Source organism: Leptinotarsa decemlineata, unplaced genomic scaffold (genome assembly GCF_025532065.1).
Source record: "Leptinotarsa decemlineata unplaced genomic scaffold, Ldec_3_MD MMD2_P_RNA_scaffold_4, whole genome shotgun sequence".
NCBI classification, from domain to species: domain Eukaryota; kingdom Metazoa; phylum Arthropoda; class Insecta; order Coleoptera; family Chrysomelidae; genus Leptinotarsa; species Leptinotarsa decemlineata.
Genome location: NW_027412531.1, coordinates 4,027,427 through 4,050,743, shown reverse-complemented (window position 1 = coordinate 4,050,743; position 23,317 = coordinate 4,027,427). Strand labels below are relative to the sequence as shown.

General features: G+C 32.9%; 1 protein-coding gene across 3 annotated transcripts in view; it reads right to left on the bottom strand.

Moving 5' to 3' along the window:
• LOC111516393 (organic cation transporter protein) overlaps positions 1-23,317 on the bottom strand; it is a 171,332-nt gene that overhangs the window by 29,388 nt on the left and 118,627 nt on the right. For all 3 annotated transcript variants that reach the window (XM_074186698.1, XM_074186697.1, XM_074186699.1), the window contains exons 2-4: positions 18,277-18,460; positions 10,522-10,780; positions 865-1,057 (exon numbers count right to left, since the gene is read on the bottom strand). In XM_074186698.1, coding sequence (XP_074042799.1) covers positions 865-1,057; positions 10,522-10,780; positions 18,277-18,460 — 636 coding nt within the window. The remainder of the gene's footprint in view (positions 1-864; positions 1,058-10,521; positions 10,781-18,276; positions 18,461-23,317) is intronic.

Sequence of the window (23,317 nt, the reverse complement as noted above, 5' to 3'; positions counted from 1 at the left end):
CAAGTAGCTAGATTCAAGAATTTACTTTTACCTGTCCATATTCCTATTTATTTTGACAAAACAATAAAACCAATTTCTCAAGGTGAGGTGTGAGGTTAGAAGTTGAAACTGCTGTTCTGCTGACTTACTGACAGATGACAGAACCACAGTTCACAGGCACAATACAGAACACAGGATTAAATAATGCAGAGTTATGATGATAGTTCGCAATTTTGACACAAGTACGGAATTTGCTGATCTGAAACTTGAAACACGGAATTACATTGTTGCCACACATATTATTGTTATTTTTTACTGTACTCGATGGGAGTCAACGTGAAAATGTAAAAAATTGGGATTATAGTAAATAGTACCGAATAGTCTACATATTGATCCGGGTAGTATCTTCGTATCAAAATCATGGAATAGTACCGAATGCGGTACAATAGTACCTTAACGGCAGCACTGTTTTAGAGACATTTCAAACGATATATCACAAACCATACTTCCCATTTGAAAAATTGAGGGCTGTACCTGTCATTCAAAAGGGGTTGAAGGTGGGGATGGTATTTTTATGTTGAAGAATGTCAAATTATAATTTACATTTGACGTGTATCCGGTTTTTTTTAAATATGTATAGTAACCGAAATAATGAATTTATTCCATTTAGCTTTTACACACTGTATATGTATTGCAGAAAGTATACTGGTTAAAAAGAATTCTCATTTTTAAAATATTCGACTCAGTGACTACGAAATCAGATTTCTGACGGTTGTAACATTTTACCCATCGTCAATAGAAGGTAATGAAAAGTACTCACTTAAAAATGACATTAAGAGACTTCATGGTGTTCAATAGATATTTTAGTTAATTTATAAATCTTACCTTGCAGATTCAGGGACCATCCATGGTGTTAAAAGACCAAACAGTAAAGGTGCAGATGTTACTAAACACAGAAGTTTCCAATCGGCTAGGTAATAAGCTATCCATGGCAAAACAGAAGCAGCAAAAGTGAAGAAGATCGCTATAGACATATTGGCCACAAAGGTCCTCCATTTTGGTCCAACGTACTCTAGAACTGAAAAGCACCAACCATAAAATTCATTAATTTTTTCACTTTAACAGATCGTTCCAAAAACTACACACAACCAATATTTTGCCTTTTCCTTCAGTATGCCAAAAAACGCCCCGAGTAATCACTTTAAAATCTACCTCTTTTTTAAAGACAAAACACAAGCACTACAGGAAAATTCTTAAGGCGCTCTCAGAGCGGTGCCTGTGCGAAAGTACCGATTCGCATTGGATTTGAATTGCTGGAGATTAAATCCATTTGGCAAAACGTTCTCAGGAAGTTTATTCCACATGAACGCAGTTCCCCGAATGAAAAAGTTCGAGATGTACTGAGTTGAACCTCAAAACGATGAGCAGTCACAGTCCGTCGCGCATTTCTCATATGTATAAATTCTCTATTAAAAGTAATAACTCAAAGAAAGCATTGAAGCAAAAATGTTAATAAATTTGAACACAATTGCGAGCAAACTGCATAGGAAGAGGTTTTGTCTTCAAGCGATTCTATAGGCGCCTTTCAAGGATTATTAACCAGACTTTTTGAAGTTGTAGAATGTTTTCCCAAACGAAAAATAAAGATTAAAAAAAATAAAAAATCTTAAGAGGAGTGTGTAATGACTGGTTCAGATCTTACTTAAGTGATAGAAAACAGTAAGTAAGATCAAACGAAAAACTATCACACACTGAGGATATCTTATGGGGCGTTCCACAAGGATCAGTACTGGGCCCGATTCTTTCCCTTATTTATGTAAATGACCTTGTTACTCTCTCAATTCAAGGAATTTTTACGAACTTTGAGGATGACATCACGCTCCTTTGGCATAGAAAAAATACTTCTAATATGAAAGAAACTATCTCTAGTGATTTCAAAGTTGTGAAAATATGGTGTGATGCAAACTACTTGTGCTTTTATATTGAAAAAACAAACTTACTCACCTTCAGCTGTCATATTAACAATTTATACTTGAATAGACAAATTCTGGCGAATAAAAACCAATCCAAATTCCTGGGAATCTTCATGGATAACAAATTAAAATTTAATCAACATATTTCAGCTTTGAATAAAAAATTGGCATCAGGATGTTGGATGAATTGAGCTCATCCACAACAAAAATGGTATATCATTCCCTGATTGAGTCCCACCTGAGGTTTGGTGTTGCCTTCTGGGGATTTTGCAGTCAACAATTTTTTCATTCGGTGTTTGTTTTGCAAAAGCGAGAGGTTAGATACTTATGCAAGGTGGGAGTGCGTGAGTCATGCAGACCATTTTTGAGAGAAAAAATTTTCACTATTACTTGTATTTTCATACTTGAAACTGTTTGCCTGATTTACAAAAAACATAATATGGATGGAACTCCGGAACATACAAATTACATAACCCGTCAAGTAACTGAAAATAAAATACATCTTCCTGTTCCAAAAACGAGCCAAACAAAGTATTCTTCAATTTATGAAAGTAAAAAACTGTATAATCACATACCTTACGAAATTAGGAAGGAAAAAAGCTATAAAAAGTTCAGAAATCTTGTTAAAGATGCCCTTGCAACTAAAGCGTACAACACTCTTGATGAATATTACAATGGAACTTGCTGTGATGTAATGTAGGTGTTTTTTGTTGTTTATATTGACACCTATACTTTAAATTATATTTTATACTGGGATATATCTTATTTTATTGTCAGGACATGTGAAGTTATGTATTTCATCAGTTCGGACTTCCATTGTCAAATATAATATAAATTGAATTGAAATCCCTGAAAAAGAATAAAAGATTAACCGAAAATGAGAATTTTCATTAAAACAAAAAACTGAAATTACAAGGAAATAACATACAAGCTACGATTAGAAAATAAAAAAATTGAAATATTAATAAAAGCTGAAAATTAAAAAATATTATTAACAAAAATGAAAAATAAAAATTGAAAGATTTCAAATCAAGTTACGTCACGACGTTTCGATTGTTAGTATCCACAATCGTCTTCGGGTGATAACTCGATTGTGGATACTAACAATCGAAACGTCGTGACGTAACTTAGTTTGGAATCTTTTAATTTTTATTTTTCATTTTTGTTAATAATATTTTTCAATTTTCAGCATTTATTAACATTTCAATTTTTTATTTTCTGGTTGTAGCTTGTATGTTAGTTCCTTGTAATTTCAGTTTTTTGTTTTAATAAAATTGTTATTTTCGGTTAATATTTTATTTTTTTCAGATATTTCAAATCAATTTATATTATATTAGACAATGAAAGTCCGAACTGATGAAATACACCACGAAACACTGTCAACCACCTTCAAACAAACATGTGAACTTATGTTCAAATTGTGTCTATTTGTTATTTACATCTTTTGAAAGGGACTATACATACTATTTTGTCTACAAACTTCCTTAAATTTTATTTTCTATTGTTATATTTTATATATTAGATATGTGAACTTAGTTTTGCTCAAATTGTGTTTCTGGGTATTTGTGTTTTTGAATTGTTTCTTTTTTTTTTATTCTTTGAATTACTATATATACCAGATTTTTCAACAAGCTTTGTCAATAAGATTGTATTTTCTTGGACAATAAAATATATGTCTATCTATCTTCCGCTCTTGGTGGAATCAAATGTGCCAAGTCACTTGAACACTTCCCGTGAAAGTATCTATAAAAGAAAGACAAATTCCCAACCTCTCTTCGCTGTTCCAGACTACCGATGTTGCAAGTGATGTTCGCGTCTCCAATCAAGCGGATGGCTCTTTTCTGGATGGAATCCAGAAGCTTCGCGGGGTATGCTTGAGGGCGAGCTCTATACATGAGAACAATATTCCAAACAAGGTCTGATCTGAGTTTTATAAAGAGGTGTGTATAGTTTTCTGGTTCGGAACAGTGTTCCAAGCTTTTGAGAAGCAGCCTTTGCAATTCCAGCGGAGAAAACCAATGCCTGGGTTTTTGTGACATTGAATTGAACCTGGTTACTTTTACCCCAATTCGAAATCACTTCTAAATGATCGTTAAGATATGCAACCTTCTGCTGCCGGTAGCCGATATCCTGGAATCCAAATGGAATGACGAGACAAGTGTACTGTCATCAGCAAAGCAATATGTTGGATTCTTGGTTTTATTTCATGCCACACACGGTCAAAGATCCTAAAAATATCAAGCGAAACAGCTCTTGATTCTCCATGTTTCTCGATTGCGTTATTCCAAATATTATGGATAACATACGATAGACGGTCGCCTGTTGATCTTTGTTTCCGAAAAGCCATATTGATGATCGCTCAAAATGTTGAAGCCTTCCAAATATTTGAGGACATGGTAGTTTACGACTTTCTCCATGATTTTTGATATCACTGATAGCAAAGCGACTGGTCTATAGTTATTTGGAAGATTTTCCTTGCCCTTTTTGGGAATGCGAGCAACTTTCCAACAAGAAGGAAAAACTCCTTCCTTGTAAGACAGGTTGAAAAGTCTGCAAGTAACGCACAGATTATTTATTAGTTACATGGGAAATATTGAAAAATTCAATTTTTTTCGAATAATAATTCAATATATAGGGTGACCGACCATTATCGGTTTGGGTTTGGGAATAATTTTTTTTTATCTACAGGGTGTAACATAAGTACGATAAAATATTCAAGTAACGTATTCCTGAAACAATTTTAAAGAAAAAAGTCTATATGAACTTGTGTCCGATAATGCTTCGTTTCGGAGATACGGGGTAGTGAAATTCAATTTTTGTTCGCTTTTTGGAAATGACTCTTGCATAAAATACGGTACCCGGGGTTTTTTTGACGTGGGAAATCATAATTCCGTATTAATTTTCATGTAACATCTAGAGGACGCTGCGTACACTGTCATTATTTATTTCAAATTGCCCTAACTTTTCTGACAATGAACTTTTGGTAATTTTCATGAAAAAACCTAATTCCCACACCTTTTCCAAGTAAAAAAGGTACACTTCCTCAACAACGCTGGAGGTGATCGTTTTCGAAATATTCACAATTTTATATGTCGATGCATATTACTTTATAGCCAAATTTGATTTCAATAATTGTTGTCACTCTCCGCTTGCAAATTAATTTAATTGAATCGAGTAGGTTATGAAAGTTTGTTTATAAAAATAGAAGTTCGCCGTCACATATTTAACTATTACTTGACAAATTCACAGTTCGAAGTTTATCAAGTGATTTTTTGGTACCATGCCAGACTTTACGAATGCTGAAATGGCTGATATGGTTTTTGCATACGGCTTGGCTGACGGAAATTCAAGCGAGGCCAGACGCATCTATCAGGAAAGGTATCCCCAACGCGTGACTCCTTGTGCAGCGACATTTGCAAATCTTTTCCGGCGACTTTCCGAATCTGAAAGCTTTGAAACAAATTCTGCAGTAGGACGGCCACGGACTACAAGAACTGTAGAATTGAAAGAGGCAGTTCTCGAAGAAATTAGATACAAGAAATATTAGTCAAACTTTAAATGTGAGTCACATGACAGTTCACAGAATTTTAAAGGAACAGCAATTATATCCTTATCATATTTAGCGTGTCCAGGCACTTACACTATGTGATTTTCAACCACGTATCGAATTTGCTCAATGGCTTCAAAGAAAAGTCGAACAACACCCGCAAATTTTATCGAAAATCCTCTTAATTTCAATAATTCCGCTTCCTCTGGAAGCGGAATTATTGAAATTAAAGAACGGAGATGAAAAAATGGAAATGGAAGAATTTATCAATGAGATGGAAGAAAGAAGAAAAAGAGCGAATAATGTAATGATCATCAATGTAAATGAGTCGAATGCCGAAAACAGAATCCATAGGCTTGAGGATGAAAAAAACACTGTTAAACAACTACTACAAAATATAGATAGAAAATATGATGGAAGAAAAAGCCGTCCTATCAAAGTTATATTGGATTCAAATGAATCGGTAATAAATATACTGAAAAATAGTAGAAAATTAACAGAAAAGGTACCTTCAGTAAAAATATTTAGCGACCAAACGCCTAGGCAGAGAAATTACTATAAAGAATTAAAATCAAAACTTGAATCAATAATGAGTGCTGGTGATAATTCGAAATGCATAAGATATATAAGAGGAATGCCAAAAATTGTAAATAAATATTATGACAAAAAAGATTCAAAAAACTAAACTACTCATATATTAGTCATCATAACAAACTTGAATATAATTCAGATATAGTTTACTTAAATATTGAAAGTTTATTAGCTTATAAACCTCAACTCTTAGCTGAGATATCCTACTACAATCCATCATTTATATTGCTCAGTGAATCAAGAACTACAGTAGAAATGAATAATCATGAACTAGATATAAAAAATTACTCCTTAATCAGATGCGACTCAGATTCTAGACATACAGGGGGTGTTACTATCTTTGTAAGAAAAGAAATTCAATATACAGTATATAAAACATTTGTCCATAACCGTAATTACTGGTGTAAATTTATCACAACCACATATGCTGGTACAAAATGGGTAATTGGTTGTTTGTATCATTCTCCAAACGAAAGTCATGCAACTTTTTTGGAGCATTTGGAAAATATATGTGAAGAAATATTCTGTAACAACTGTCGTACAATCTTGGTTGGAGACTTTAATTTGAATTTCTTTTCAGGTGACTTTTATACAAACAAAATCAAGGATATATTTAATACATACGGTATAACTCAAGAGGTAAAAACGTTCACCAGAGTGACGAATACAAGTAAAACACTAATTGATTATGTACTAACGAATTTCGAAAATACATAGTCAAGTGAATGTACTAGACGAACCAAAAATTACTGATCATGCTGTAATATCAATCAAATGTTTCTATTCTGAAAAAATTAATTTTAGCAACAAATGTATGAAAATTGTAAGACGATTAACTGATAAAAATCTCGATGATATCAATTTAAACTTGATTAACTGCACTTTTCTGCTAAATAGTACCAATATAGATGATATTTTCATTAATATAAAAGAACACTTCAACCAAGTTGTAAATGAGATAGCTCCCTTAAAAACAATTACTCATTATGAAAATGAATTACCCTGGTACGACAACGAAGTCAGAAAACTAAGTAGAGATAGAGACATGGCATATAAGTGTTTTAAACTGAATTCAAGTGATGTGAATTGGGAAAATTTTAAGCTTAAACGAAATGCTGTTGTAAATATCATTAAAAAAAAGAAAGATCACTTTTACTTCAACCAAATTGATAGAAATGTACATAATCCACGTTTAATGTGGAAAACGTTGAAAAACTTAATAAATCCGAAAAAAAACCACAATTACTATTTTAATGGTGTATACTTTGAACGGAATGGACGAAATATATTGATAAAAGACAGTAATGACATAGCAGATTGTTTTAATAAATACTTTCTAAGTAGTATCAACGATATTATCCAAAGTATTGAAGAGTGTGAGTTAGTTTGCTATATTGAAAATTATGAAGATAGCTTTAGTGCCTTCGAACTAATAGACCTAAAACAGCTGAAAATAGTAATATCGGAAATTGATGCTAATAAAGGTTCACCTATTGATGAAATGTATAGTAAAATTATAAAAAACAGTTTTCAGGTAATTGGTCATGTATGGTGTTATTTTATAAATACATCATTAGAAAAAGGTATGGTTCCTACAGAATTGAAGATTAGTACTGTTACTCCAACTGAAAAAGTGACTAATACAAATAAATGTAATGAATTCCGCCCTATCAACACTTTACCTTGTGCTGAAAAACTGTTAGAACTAGTAGTTTATAAACAACTGTTGCAATATTGTAATGAAAAGAGTATACTTTTTATGAATCAATCTGGTTTTAGATCCAATCATTCATGTGAGTCAGCCATTCAGTTAACTGTTAATGAATGGAAAAGTAGTATGAGTAAAAATATGTTCACTGTGGTTGTGTTTTTGGATTTGAGGCGAGCATTTGAAACCATTAACCATAATATACTCCTAAAAAAACTGAAACTCTACGGCATAAGGGGAAAAGTACTTGAATGGATTAACAACTATTTAACAGGTAGACAATAACAAACAAAAGTTGGTAATTCATTGTCAGCTCCATTGGAAGTGCAACATGGAGTTCCACAAGGAAGCATTTTGGGCCCGCTATTGTTTCTTCTATACATAAATGACATAAAGCATTACAATGAATGTGACTATATACACTTGTTCGCAGATGACACGTTAATATCAGTAACTGATAGAGATTTGAATAATGCCGTACAAAAGATGAATAATTCTTTAAATAGAATAACAGAATACCTCAAAATGAATAAATTGAAACTGAATGTAGACAAAACAAAGGGGATGATAATTGCCACACCATTTAAATACAGACAATTTGATATAAATGAAATTCACATCAAAATAGAAAATAATACAATTGAATTAGTTCAAGAGTTTAAATATTTAGGGTTTATGCTTGACAACCACTCAACGTTGAATGGTCATTTCAATTATATTCAGAAAAAAATACTCAAAAAACTATATTTTTTTTCGAGGGTATCTCAGCATTTGAGTATGAGCTCAAGAATTACCGTATATAATACAATTATCAAACCTCACTTCGAATATTGCCCGACCTTATTGTATGGTTTTGACCTCAATAAAATGAGATCACTACAAAAACTTCAAAATCGTGCAATGAGAATCACTTTGAGATGTAACAGATATACACCAATATCATTGATGTTGGAAACATTACAATGGCTGTCAATAGAAAATAGACTTATTTATTTAACTATGAGTTATATCTTCAAAATGTTGCATAATCTTCTTCCATCATATTTTCACAAATATATAACTATAAATACGCAAGTTCACCAGCATGATACGAGAAGTAAACATAACTTACATGTGACTAGGCAAACAAAAGCTTACAATATTAAAACTTTGGTGTTCAAGGGATTGATTCATTGCTTACAACAGTTTGCCAGATGATATAAAGAAATCAGAAACTCTGCAACAGTTCAAAATAAAAATGATAAACCATTTACAGCAAAAGTAAAATCGTTGTATTGTATATCTATCAGGATTAATAATTTTTAGTATCAATACGAGTATTAATATATGTATCTTCTTACGGGATATGAGTGTATAGTGGGTAGTGGGATAGCATAACTTATTGGTTTCATATGTATGTTTGTATATGATTATTGTGGTATTTGGCTGTACGTGAATGGTATCAATATATGTATTTTCTTTCGGGCTATAAGTGTATATTGGGATAACATTCTTATTGGTTCATATGTAGGATTGTATATGATTATTATGGTATTTGGCTATACTTGAATGGTTTTCTTAAGCAAAACAATGGAAAATATAACTCGAAATGTAAATACCTAGTGTGTACGTTTAAATTTAAAACAAAACAAATATATTAATACTATCGAAGTAGCTGCTAATTACTATATATAAGATTATACTTTGTGAATGTAGATTAGGATTACCTATTTCAAATAAAATAAAATAAAGATTATTATTATTATATTATAGTATTTCTCTGAATTGTTTTTTTCACCAACTCCAAAATGTATCACTTTCTAATTGAATAATTAAACCTGACAATTTTTTTTAATTTGCGTTGAAAAAGCAGTTCGATAATGCTCTGTTTAGAAGAAGTCTATACTGCGAATAAAGTTTGATGAAAATAACTAAAATTGCAAAAAACTTATGACAAAACGTACCATGTTTTGAAAAATTTCAACATTCTGTATTTCGAAAAAGAAAACTTTGTTTATTTTGACGAGATCCACCACATACTTAGTTTTTGTAATGTTCTCAGCAGCTTCACTTAGCGCCCTAGGAGCTAAGTAATATGCATCGATATAAAAAATTGTAAATATCTCGAAAACGATTGCCTTCAGCGTTATTGAGGAGGTGTACCTTTTTTACTTGGAAAATGTGTGGGAATTGGTTTTTTAATGAAAAATACCAAAAGTTTAGTGTCAAAAAAGTTACGGCAATTTGAAATAAATAATGACAGTGCCCTCTACATGTTACATGAAAATTAATACAAAATTATGATTTTCCACGTCAAAAAAACCCCGGGTACCGAATTTCATGCAAAAAAACTCATTTTTGCAAGAGTTATTTTCAAAAAGCGAACAAAAAAATTGAATTTCTCCGAAACGAAGAATTTTCGGACAGAAGTTCATACAGACTTTTTTCTTCAAAATTGTCTCGGGAATACGTCATTCAAATACTTTAACGTACTTATGTTACACTGTGTATAGGCATTCAAATGTTTCTGAAACATATTCAGTGTGTCTAAATATTGTGGCATTCGTTAGCGGTTAGGTTATGATCCTTTTTTGTTTTCAATTGGGGTTCAACTTAATGTCAACAACCGCGTACTTGTGCAAGACGAAGTAAATTTCTTCACTCGGAATTTCAATTTTTTTTATATACTTTCAAAGTGGGGAGTCAAACGAAAGTGTTTCAAATTTGCTTACCAAATCACTCACCTAAAATATACATCATTGTGAAGCAGTTATCGAAAGCCATTCCGACCAGGAATCTACAAAAACTAAATGCCCAGAAACCGCTGCAAAATATGGTAGCTACTCCTCCGACGAGACCGATCAAATTGGTGCCTACCAAAGCAGGTATTCTTCCAAATCGATCTGCAATCCATCCGAAGACTAGTCCTCCCAATATAGCGCCGCAAAAGAAGATGGCTTGAGCAGTTGATGGCAGAGCTGAGTTTTCACACACCCAGTTTTGCTTTAATCACAAAAATACAAAATTGAAAATATAACAAATTTTTGTTTTACAAACTCAATACACAGATCACTATACAGGGTCCTGCAACAGTGGCGCGGTGTTCCATATCTCTTTTTAGGAAACAGATAGGAATCTAAATTTCTATAATATTACCTTATTACTCGAGATCGACAAAATAAAAATATTGGCGGTCACACAGGGTGTTCAATTTGTTCTGGGCGGATCCCAATTGTGTTTTTTAAATGGCAACCTATATTTTTTATCGTTTTTTCAGTTTCTACGGTTCAGGTTCAGTTTCTACGGTTTTCGAGATATCTAGCCTAACAGGTTTTTTTTTCCAATATTCATCACTCAGAATATTTGTAATTATAAAGTTGTGCAAAGTTCAATTGAATTTTTTTTTGGTCAAATATTCTACATTGGTAACTCTCTCATTGACGACTGAAGAATGTACGAAAGATATCTTGTTTCAATTTTGTACATGATAACGCGTCCTATAGTTTTTCTTATTTTTTTTTTTCTAAAAATGACAACTCTCTATTGTATCGTCATAATATCAATGATTTTTTTACTGTTAAATCCATATGTGACGACTGTGATCGAGATATATTCCCTAAATAGAACACCGGGCAATTTCTTCATTTGATGCATAGTTTTTGTCGAAGCCTTTCTTTGAAATATCGCCCATGCCTAAAATTATCTGTTGCTAGATAAACAAGTTTTGAATTACACCGCAAAATGTACGTACTTGAATAATTACAATAATTTCAATAATCGAAATTTGTGCCATATTTTTTCGGTCTAAAACAACCCCAGCGAATAAAATGAAATTAAACGATTTGTTGAAACCGGATGTATCAATTATTCTAAACATGAGCGCATCAAGCCAGCTACTAATGAAGATAATGAATTGCAAGTTCTTCTTGCTGTTGAAGAAGATCCTAGTAGAAGTCAACGACAAATTGGTGAAATAGTGGATATAAGTGAGAGATCAGTGCAACGAGTTTTGAAGAAACATCGCTCTCATCCATCTCATACTACTGTATGCCGATTTTGAGAAAAGAGTGAGATTTTGGGCCATGAGAAAAATTCGTCGAAACGAATATTTTTTCAATGAAATTTTATGGTCGGATGAATCGACATTCCATAAAAATGGATTTGTGAATCGACATAATTACCATTATTTTTCGACAGAAAATCCCCACTTATTGAGACAGGTGGACTATCAATATAGGTGGTCGATAAATGTCTGGGGAGGCATCATTGGAGAATATGTAATTGGTCCATACTTTTTTCAGGGACTTATGAATGGAACAATGTATGTGCTCCTGCTCACTATTCGGCAGAAGTGAGAGATCATCTAAATGAAGTATTTCCCAATAAATGTATAGGACGAAATGGGCCTGTACGGTGGCCCGCTAGATCACCAGATTTACCAAAACTGGTTTTTTTCTTATGGGGATACATAAAAAATATGGTTTACGTCGAGCCACCGAGCCACCAGCTTCTTCCGAATATTGGAAAAAAAACCTGTCATGCTAGATATCTCAAAAATCGTCAAAATTTTCGAAGTGAAGATATACATAAAGTGTGTTTCATTTTCTATGTATAAACCGAATAAGCGATAAAAAATATAGGTTGCTAATTAAAAAAAACACAGTTGGGATCCGTCCAGAAAAAATTGAACACCCTGTGTGACCGCCAATATTTTTATTTTGTCGGGCTCGTGCAATGAGGTAATATTATTGAAATGTAGATTTCTATCTGTTTCCTAAATCGACATATGGAATACCGCGTCACTGTTGCACGACCCTGTATAATTTGGGGAAGGTTGGCCTGTAATTCAGATTGATTTTGAATAGAAACTTCCACCGGAATTAGAATAATTTTATTAGCTCATATTATTTAATTTTAACTATAATTGTAATGTGTCTTTTGATATTGATATACCAATAAATTCACAATCCAAGAGTATATCACATTTGATATTTTTATAGCGTTTCATTTGAAATAACTACCATCATCAGTGACAACAATTTTAAATTACGGTCCTGTCGTTACTTCTTCTGTAAATTGTTTCGATTTCTCCGAAATATAATTCAGACAACCCAATAGGTTGGTAGGTAGGATGAAAATTCGTACTTTTTCGTTTTGGAGATTTTTGTATTGCCGTAATCCTTCTTTCAAGACTAATTTCTCCATAATCAATTATAATTCGTAATAGTTTTATAATTCTCAGTCCTGGAAGTTACGACAATATCAGTTTTTGGTCAAAATTCGATTGTTGTATAATTTGGTATGATCAAATAGTATCTCAATTCATTTACCATTTCAAACGCGTAGGCTTTGCTTGGTTTCTATGGCAGGAAAAATGAATGCGTTGTAGATATCTGTTGAAAACTGTCAGACGTTTATGAACATATCAAAGGTGTATTCAAACGATGAAAAGACTGATATGCTATTTAGTTTTTGCAAAATCAAATAGAAATTCCCTTTTGGCAAGGAATATGCATATGTTGAGCTAAACCCGAATCGTCGTATTCCAAACATATAAATGTTTAGACGATTAGAAAGAAATTTGAGGGGCTATGGTGCATTTAACAGAAGAAAGAAAACAAGAAAATGTGTGGTTACTGGAAGTGTGAGGAATCAAATAAATGTTATGGGCAAGCAAATATTACCACATAAAAATTTACACAGTGAAAACATTTTTTTTAATTTAGGATTGGCCAGTTACAAAAATTGTTACAAGATTGTTCTTCACGAGAAATTGTCCACGAAATGGGGATTTCTGTGAAATCCACCAGAACTATTTTGAAAAAGAACAAATACAAATTCTATAGGATACTCAAAGTTCTTCATCTCAATGAAAGGGATTACGGAAGGGGAGTACGATTTGCGAAGTGGTTAAGACGTAGAAATAGAGAATTTGGAAATATTTGTAAAAAAATAATATGGACAGACGAATCAAAATTCACCAACAATGGTTGGTTTCACAGAAATATTCAGTATAGGTGGAATAATACAAATAAACATTTACATAGGGAAACCAATTTCCAAGAAAGTTTCGAAATAAATATTTAGTTGGGAATTGGGGAACAAACATCCTTGGTATCTTTGACGATGATCATTTGAAATTTATCTTCATTTTCTATTCAATAAATTCGATAGCTACTTAGATGAATTGCCACTGAATATCCGCCATAAAATACAATATTTCTAACAAGACGGTGCTCCCCCCATAATGCAGCAATAGTAAGGGAACATTCAGATGCAATATTCCCAAGATTAATTAACTGGCCAGCTCGATCCCCAGATCTTACTCTTTTAGATTTATTGTCTGGGGGTACATAAAGGATAAAGTATTTTCAACACTAAGTACAGATATCGACCATCTCAAACAAAAGATAAGAGATGCATGTATTAGTATCACATCTTTTGTTTGAAGGTGGTTGACAATGTTTCGTGGTGTATTTCATCAGTTCGGACTTCCATTGTCTAATATAATATGAATTGATTTGATAACCCTGAAAAATTTTTTTTAAAATTAACCGAAAATAACAATTTTACTAAACAAAAAACTGAAATTACAAAGAAATAACATACAACAACAACCAAACAAATAAAAATTGAAATATTAATGAAAGCTGAAGAGATTTAAAGAATTAAAAATATTATTAACAAAAAATGAAAAAATTAAAATTAAAAGATTTCAAACCAAGTTATGTCACAACGTCTCGATTGTTAGTATCCACAATCGTATTTGGGTGATAACTGGACTTATTCCTCCGACATCTGACTATTTATAGGTCATTCGAGTGCTTTCACCTATTCCCTCTTCCCTCTTTCCGCTTCATTGGTTTTGGCGGGAGATGACCGTTTGGCGGGAGTTGGTCGTTTTTCGCTTGATTAGAGGTTTCCATATGTTACGTATCTCTACGCTAGCTTGACTAAATGCGTTGTTGGACAACATATACGCAGCTTCTTTGAATTTTCTCCTAAACCAGTGTTCCTCTTTGTGGATAATTTCAGCTTGAGCCCACTTGATGTTGTGTTGATGAGTCCAAACATGCTCTGCTATTCCGGATTTGCTGGTTTCTCCTCGGTGTGTGTTTCTTGTGCTTAGCAATGCGAACTTTCAACGGCCTCTTAGTTTCACCGATGTATGATTCTCCGCACTCGCAGGGTATCCGGTAAATGCAATTCTTGAAATCGCAGTCTGCATTTGGTGGCCTGGTTTTCGTGAGGCTGCTACGGATAGTGTTCCCAGATCTGAAGCAGGTCCTGATGTTATACTTGGCCCCAATTTGTCTTATCCTTTCCGATAATCCTCTGATGTAGGGAAGTATAAGTACTGGTTGTGGCGGCTTCTCTTCCTTGTGGAGTTCTTGCTGTCTTCTAGCTTAGGCCTGTTCTACCATCACTTTGGAGTAACCATTCCGTTGAAGGTCATTTTTGATGATGCCTAGTTCCTTTTCGAGACCTTCCCTTGTATTACAGAGCCCAAAAGCACGGTCCAGTAGAGTCTTGATGATTCCTCTCTTAGTCGATTGATGGTGGTTGGATTTCTGGACTGCGATTCCAAGAATTGCATTTACCGGATACCCTGCGAGTGCGGAGAATCATACATCGGTGAAACTAAGAGGCCGTTGAAAGTTCGCATTGCTGAGCACAAGAAACACACACAGCGAGGATAAACCAGCAAATTCGAAATAGCAGAGCATGTTTGGACTCATCAACACAACATCAAGTGGGCCTAAGCTGAAATCATCCACAAAGAGGAACACTGGTTTAGGAGAAAATTCAAAGAAGCCGCATATATGTTGTCCAACAACGCATTTAGTCAAGCTAGCGTAGAGATACGTAACATATGGAAACCTCTAATCAAGCAAAAAACGACCAACTCCCGCCAAACGGTCATCTCCCGCCAAAACCATTGAGGAGGGAAGAGGGAATAGGTGAAAGCACTCGAATGACCTATAAATAGTCAGATGTCAGAGGAATAAATCCAGTAATCACCCGAAGACGATTGTGGATACTAACAATCGAAACGTTGTGACATAACTTGGTTTGAAATCTTTTAATTATTATTCTTTCATTTTTTGTTAATAATATTTTTAATTTTTTTAATTTTTTCAGCTTTTATTAATATTTACATTTTTATTTGTTTGGTTGTTGTGGTATGTTATTTCTTTGTAATTTCAGTTTTTTGTTTAATAAAATTGTTATTTACGGTTAATCTTTTTTTGATTTTTTTCAGGGTTATCAAATCAATTTATATTATATTAGACAATGGAAGTCCGAACTGATGAAATAGTATTGCATCTATTATGCTAGAAAATTGCCACAAAAATTATCGTATTGGTTTCATTTTTCCCAAAAGTTCGTGATAAAATAAATTGCTTTTCTGTTTAATTGTTGTCACTGATGATGGTGGTTATTTCTAATGAAACGCTATATAAATATAAAATGTGATATACCATTGGATTGTGAATTTATCGCTTTAGCAATATTTGTATTAAAAAAGACAGGTCCATATTTAAAAAAAAAGTTGTTGACACGAGAGATTCTATCGACTATTTATTATTACATCGTCATATTACACTTCGGATATAATAACATTTTTTCACATTTCTTGATATTCTCCGAAATAATAATTCCATTCGAAAAAACAAAAAACATCATTTTTGATTTTCCTCGTATAACTCGAGAAGGCGAGAGTCCTCCTAAATTTTCTTGAACCATTGTATTGTTCCCGATGACAGTTTTTTTTATTTTAATCGTCTGCGTATCTGTTAGGTTTTAGTTTAGTTCTAATTTGTTACCACATGATAAAAAACGGCCTGTATGATCAAAATCAGAGAGCACTCAACATTTGCTGCTTTTCCATGCATTTCCTCAAATTACCAAAAGATGTAGAGGAAATACCAGAAATTGAACGAAAACACAACATTGGAAATTATTCCAGCAAATGGAAAACACAATAATGATACAAATCAAAACAAAATTTCAACTTTTCAGTTTTGAAACAATCAAATGAGATAAATGAGTATTGATGAGTCTTCGAAATGCATTTAATGAGAAACTAGCTATGATAGAATCCGGTAAGAAGTTGTAGACTTTTACGGATTAATATGAAAAGGACCTTTAGTAGAGTACAGTTTTTTTGTGAGGAAATACAATATTTGTATAAACGATGTGGATCAATTCTTTTCAGAAATTTAGATGTTAGATAAACTGGAGCATTAGGACTGTTATTCAGTTTGTATATTAGGCAGCACAAATGCATAATAGTTTCTTTCACACACATTTTGTAATTTCTGAAGGCTATTCCTGTCCCCAGATTTCAGTTCAGGCAGAATAATATATCGTAATATGTAGGACCAGACATAATTGAAGAGTCACCTGAGTTGAATATCAACGTTAAGAATATCCTTGTACATGTTCAGCATTCTCAGCTTTCCATAAACATTTTTAACAGATAATTCACATAAGTTCGGGTGCTTTGGAAAAGTGCACGAACAATATAAATAGAGCGCCCAGTACTAAAATATTAGTTGATGCGTTGGATACAACAGGAACAAGAACACTAGCTCGGTTATTGCAACCGTTACAACATCGCCTTTGAAAATGTCTGCCGCAGCAGTAAACGAAACGTCAGGAATGGAAACCTACAGACCACGGCCAAAAAACCCGGAGAATAGTGAAAATTCACATTCTTCGATTTGTCATCTTTATTCAAACCGATAAGATCTGTATTATAACAAGTTTATACTTTCAATATACATCTTGTAGTTATGGCACATATCTCAAAAAGGTTCTTTTTTGAATATTACTTTTTCCGTCTGAAATTTCAATATTGTCAAATGAGAACCTATTATCTGTCATTGGTGTGTTTAGAAAGAGTACAAATTGGTTTATTGCACTTTCAATCTTCTACTATTTAGTCCAAAGTATTTCTTCTCATACACGGAACATCTATATCTTTCAATTTAGAAAAAAAATTATTAGTCTTCTTATTTCTGAAAGATAATTTCACAAGTTTAAATTGGTTAAAAACTTTTTCAAGATTGTAAGAAAGACAGCCGAAATGAGGTAATGACAAATAAAAACTACGTTGTGGTATTAGAGGACTATCATTATTGTTGTTGTTGTGTGAACTGTTGTTATTCGTATTGGGAGTAGAGATGATGGAGGATCTGTTAGAGAATAATTTATAAATAAGAGATCTCAGAAAACCGTCTTGAAAAAACAATTCTGCAAATTTTTTCAAGGTTTTAAATTTTGCACAAAAATCCTGTACAAACAGTCATCATGAGTAGGAGCTCAAGAACAGAGCCGTGTTGAACCACATTGTTGAGAAGCAAGATGACTGTGTCTTTCTACTGTTGAAGAAACATTGCGGAACTGATACAATTGACGGTCAACATTCCCGAAAAACGACAAATATAATCTCAATAAAGTAGTCGGTATTTTTTATCAAAATTGTTATTTACCTCAGTAGAAATTGAAGAATACGGCACTTCTACGGTATCGTACTCCCAGCCGTTCTTGCAGGAAACAATCTTCCACGATGGATCAGATTTTTTAACGCCCTTTTGCAGAAGTTCCTCGTAATTTACGTCATACATGCTACATTTTTCATTACCGGCGCTTCCGGAAGGAATGGCCAAGGCTATCCTGAAACAGAAATGATAATTAAGAACTAGAAAGATCACGTGTGAACTGAAAAATCATATTATTCAGCTATGAAAGTAGTTGTTTAAAGAGGGCTTTTTCTTTCAGTTGTTTTTGTCTGAAAGTAACTTCTCTGCACGGTCTACATATTCCTGTGAAGAATTTGTTTAGAAATTTATTGATTGCCTCCTAAAAATATACTCATTTAAATAAACTAATGTCATTACTTACTGTCATCACGACATGAGTAGATTAAACTCATTCTTGACATAAAGTCGTAATTTTATGAATTAATTTTGTGTTTCATCTTGTAATGTTATCCAGATTGATGCTGAAGAGGTAATAAGACAAATGTTATATTACTGAACATCGATTTTCGCCATTGAGGATGACAGTATTCCATGTAAGTGAAAATTTACCTTTTTTATATACTGCGAGTATATTGCGTAGCAATCCTGGGAATGATATCTGATTCAATTCCATAAGGAATGTTTGGAATATAAACTGAATGGGAGAAATTTATTTTTGTATAAATCAATATTCATATAAAAGTAGTTGTTTCGAAAGTACTTTTTTTCGTGCAGGTCAATGTTTGTTTGAAAGTAGTTGTTACGAGAGGGCTGTTTCTTCCAGTTAGTGTCTGAAAGTAACTTCTTTGCACGATCTTTGTAAAGAGTTTATTATGAAATTGATTACTTCACTTTCTTCCTTTCTTTGGAACTTTCCCACATTTTTTGTATAAAGATTCAGAACAAAGAGATTCAGAACGAGGGGCAAGTTTTTCTTTTGAATTGCCAACTAAAATGAGAAAAGGAAAAACTCTGAAACCGATTCATAAAACGCAGATGAAAGTTTGTTAAGTAGAATTATTATAAATAGATATATCATTGACAAGAAAATTTAAAGAAACTGGGTACACAGAACGAGTAAATTCTTTTCGTAAAATAGTAACATCGATGGGATTCCGCTGGGGAAAAACGAAAACAAATAGCGATTTGTTGGAACGACAATTCCAATGAAGAATTAGCTAGGCCCATTTCAAAAAGACAACGATTGAATATTGTTCATGCTGGCAGCGAGAAGGACGTCATTCCCAAGCTCAACTGATTTTTAAATCCATCACGAAATGAATTTCACCAATTATAAATAATGGTGGATGGAAAAATTGATTCGCGCCTTTGAAGAACGCCGATGAAGAAAATTAATCAGTGTTCTTCATCTCCTGAAGACGTCAACTTGGTTGGTGAAACGCGCGTCGATAAGAGAATTGTATTTCTGTTGATTGGGAAAAGTGCTAGTTGTTGGAGTCCCATAAATGTTGTATTGTCTATGAAAAGATTTTCATATTAATAATATAATTCATAATAATAAATATAGTTTTGTAAAAGTAAAAAACACGCTTTTAAAGAACATCCAACTAGAAAGTTAAAAATATTTTTTTAAATAAGCTTAAAACAATAACGAAAGAAAAATAGTAGTATTATTTTTCAATCGAAACAGCATCAACTGATATGATCAAATATATTTTTGAAGGCATAAATAAAGGATACTATATAGTTATATATAGTTGGTATATTTTTTAATCTAAGCCGAGCATTTGAATCAATTAACCCGAAGTATTTAAGTTAAAAGCTCTATAAAATGGGTATAAGAGGGTCAATCAATAAGTGGAATTGAGTAATAGGAAAACAGTCTTTAAAGTCAACGACAATTATTCAGATCAATTTGATATGAATCTGGGGACCCCACAGGGAGGGGTGCTTGGACCACTATTATTTTTACTTTATGTTAATGAACTACCCGAAAACATAAAAGAGGGTCGAGTTTTCATATATGCCGATGACACAACAATCATTGTGGCGTCCCCAGATTTAAATGAAATTGAAAATAAAACGAAACTAGTAATCAATGAATTTGAATGTTGGTGTACAAACAATCATTTAATAAATAATAGAGATGAAACAATATTTTTCCAGTTTTCAAGTAAGTATCAGCGCCCTCTCCAAATTAATTTAGGTTTCGAAACAACAGAATATACAAAATTTCTTGGAACACAACTTGACAATAAATTGCTTTCTTAACAAAGAAATCAAATTTTTTTGAGACATAATCTCTTGGATATATACTATGGTCTAGTGTATTCTAAGCTTAATATAAATATTACCATTTGGGGACACTCATCAGAAATAAATAGAATATTTATAATGCAAAAAGGTTTCATTAGATTAATTTTTGATCTCAGATACAGAGAATCTTGTGAGAAGACATTCAAAGACAAAAAAAAATTCACATTACCATGTATTTATCTTTACAAAATATTAAGCTACGTTCATGTACATTCCCATTTGCTAACAAGAAATGAGGAAATTCACTCTCATCAAACGAGACGGAGAAACGACTTCCAACAGGTAAAAATAAACCTGGGCAAAATATTTTAACTTATTACCACACAGCATCAGAAGTGAAACAGATTTTCTCAAATTCAAGAAAAAAGTCAAAAAGTTTTTGGTAACAAATTGTTTTTATTCCCTGAAAGAGTTTGAAAATAATATTTTTGTGTTACATGTGTTATTGATATAAGTGATATTAAGTAGATAAAATATCTTTTGTAAAATGTGACGTGTCATATATACATTCTTGTATCAAAAATGATGAATAAATTTGATTCGATTGGTTTGATTTGACTTAAAATAGATAAGAACATGAATGTTACATGAATAGTTGTTTTTACAATAATCGAATTAAATTCATCAAAACATTGTTGTACAAGAGTTCCCCAGTCACTTTATTTGATTTCATATTTCTGATCATATTGTCAAGCCACTTCCTTTTTTATCTGTACACGAAGAAAAATTCATAGGAAGTATAAGGAATATTTTGGAATTTCCCAAGACATAGAATGGAATCATCACTTGATAAGTTCCGATATTATGAAGATGTCTGCTGATTTCAAGCAGACGGACTAAACCACAAAAAACCAGCAACTTGAGTTGTCAAAATAAAGAACATTTTGAAAACTTTGTGTCGCGGGCGATTGTTTTTGTCAACAATGAAAAGTCCCTTTGGCAGGCGGAAAGATCAAAAGGTTTTGGTGTTTTGTCTATTTTTGTTGTAAACTGAGATCGTTATGTGGTAACGGTTGGCGACATTATCACTTTATTTAAAGTGTTAATCTGTGATTATCGGCGATAGACAGACTATTTTCATTGATGTGTTGTATTATTGTTTATTTCAATCAAAAATGAGATTTAATTTTCCTTTGTAGAACATGAGCGAAATGAAGCAATGGAAAGTTAAAGAATTCATAGATTTTTTTGCTAAATCATATCAATTGCCAATTTTATTAATCTCATCAAATATTCAATGGTGTAGACCGCGTATTTATGTTTCGAACACTGAAAACGTAGAAGGAACACAAAACATCACAAGTATTCAATTACTTCAACATTTAATTATTTGATTATTATTTTTCGTGTCAGCAGAAATACATTGAAAAACATTACCAAATCATCTTCAAAAGGAAGATCAAACCTAATCTTCCTTTTGAAGATGATCACTTGGTGATCGAAACACTTGTCGAGGTGGTAAAATAACGGTTTGGTGGTGGGAAAAAACTCCAGTAATATACATTACTACACCAAAGGTTTCAAACAGTACATCATAAGTACATTGAAGAAATTAAACATTAAGGGTTGTTAAGTTATTTTTTGTTTATAAAAACGTCAAAAAAGGTCAGTACGATAATGAACATCATTGTTCAGTTAGGACATTCTCATTTAGTTTTCGGTTTTACTAGTAGAAAGGTTCCACGTTAATAATCTCTAAAATGGTCAATTCTCGTCCATTGGAAGAAAAAATTGAAGCGATTTTTATTAACGATGCGACGCGAAACTTCCACGAAAGCGAAAGGAATTTCAACGAACGTTTTCCGAATCGTCCTATCTGTAAAAAATAATTGAGGGAACTTGTATCCAAATTAACAACTACCTGTAGTGTACATAACAAACAGCCTCCAGGTCATCCGTCCATTGCGGAAGAACAGCAAGTGTAAATAATTGGTGAGATGCTAGTAAATCCTGAACAGTCTACATAATCCGTCGCGAATGTTTGTGAGGTGTCTCGTTCTACTGTGGGGAGACTTTTGAAGAGGAATAGGTATCATCCATACAAAATTGAAATGGTACAGCAATTAACTGAAGATGACCCTGATCGAAGAACAGAATTCTACGAAATCATGACGGATACCATTGCAAGGCATCCTACCTATTTCCACAATATTTGTTTTAGTGACGAATGTATTTTTTTTAACGGAAATGTTCACAGACAAAATTGCCGACACTGAAATGACACTAACCCTTATGTTTTTCGGGAAACACATACCCAATATCCAGAAAAAACGTTTGGGCAGAAATATTGTGAAACCATATTGTAGGACCTCTATTTATTGATCAAAATTCAATAGGGGAACTGTATTTGAATATGCTGGAAACTACTGTTGACCCTCTCATCACTGAAATTGTTGAAGGGCTTCCTAATGAATTCGATATGGATATTGTGTTCAAAAAAGATGGAGCACCATCATATTACTCTAGACAAGTAAGAAATTATTTGGATACTACTTTTTCCGTTCGTTGGATTAGCTGTCGAGGTCCTACAGAATGGCCAGCCCGCGCGCCAGATTTGACACCTTTGGATTTTTATGGGGTTATTTGAAGCAAAAGATGTACGAAACTGAACCTGCTTCAATATTGAATACACGGCAGAAAATAATAAATTAATGTAGAGATATTGACGTTACTGTGTTCCAAAATGTTCCAAAATGTTCTGAACTAACCTCAAGCTCATTACCTCATATTATGT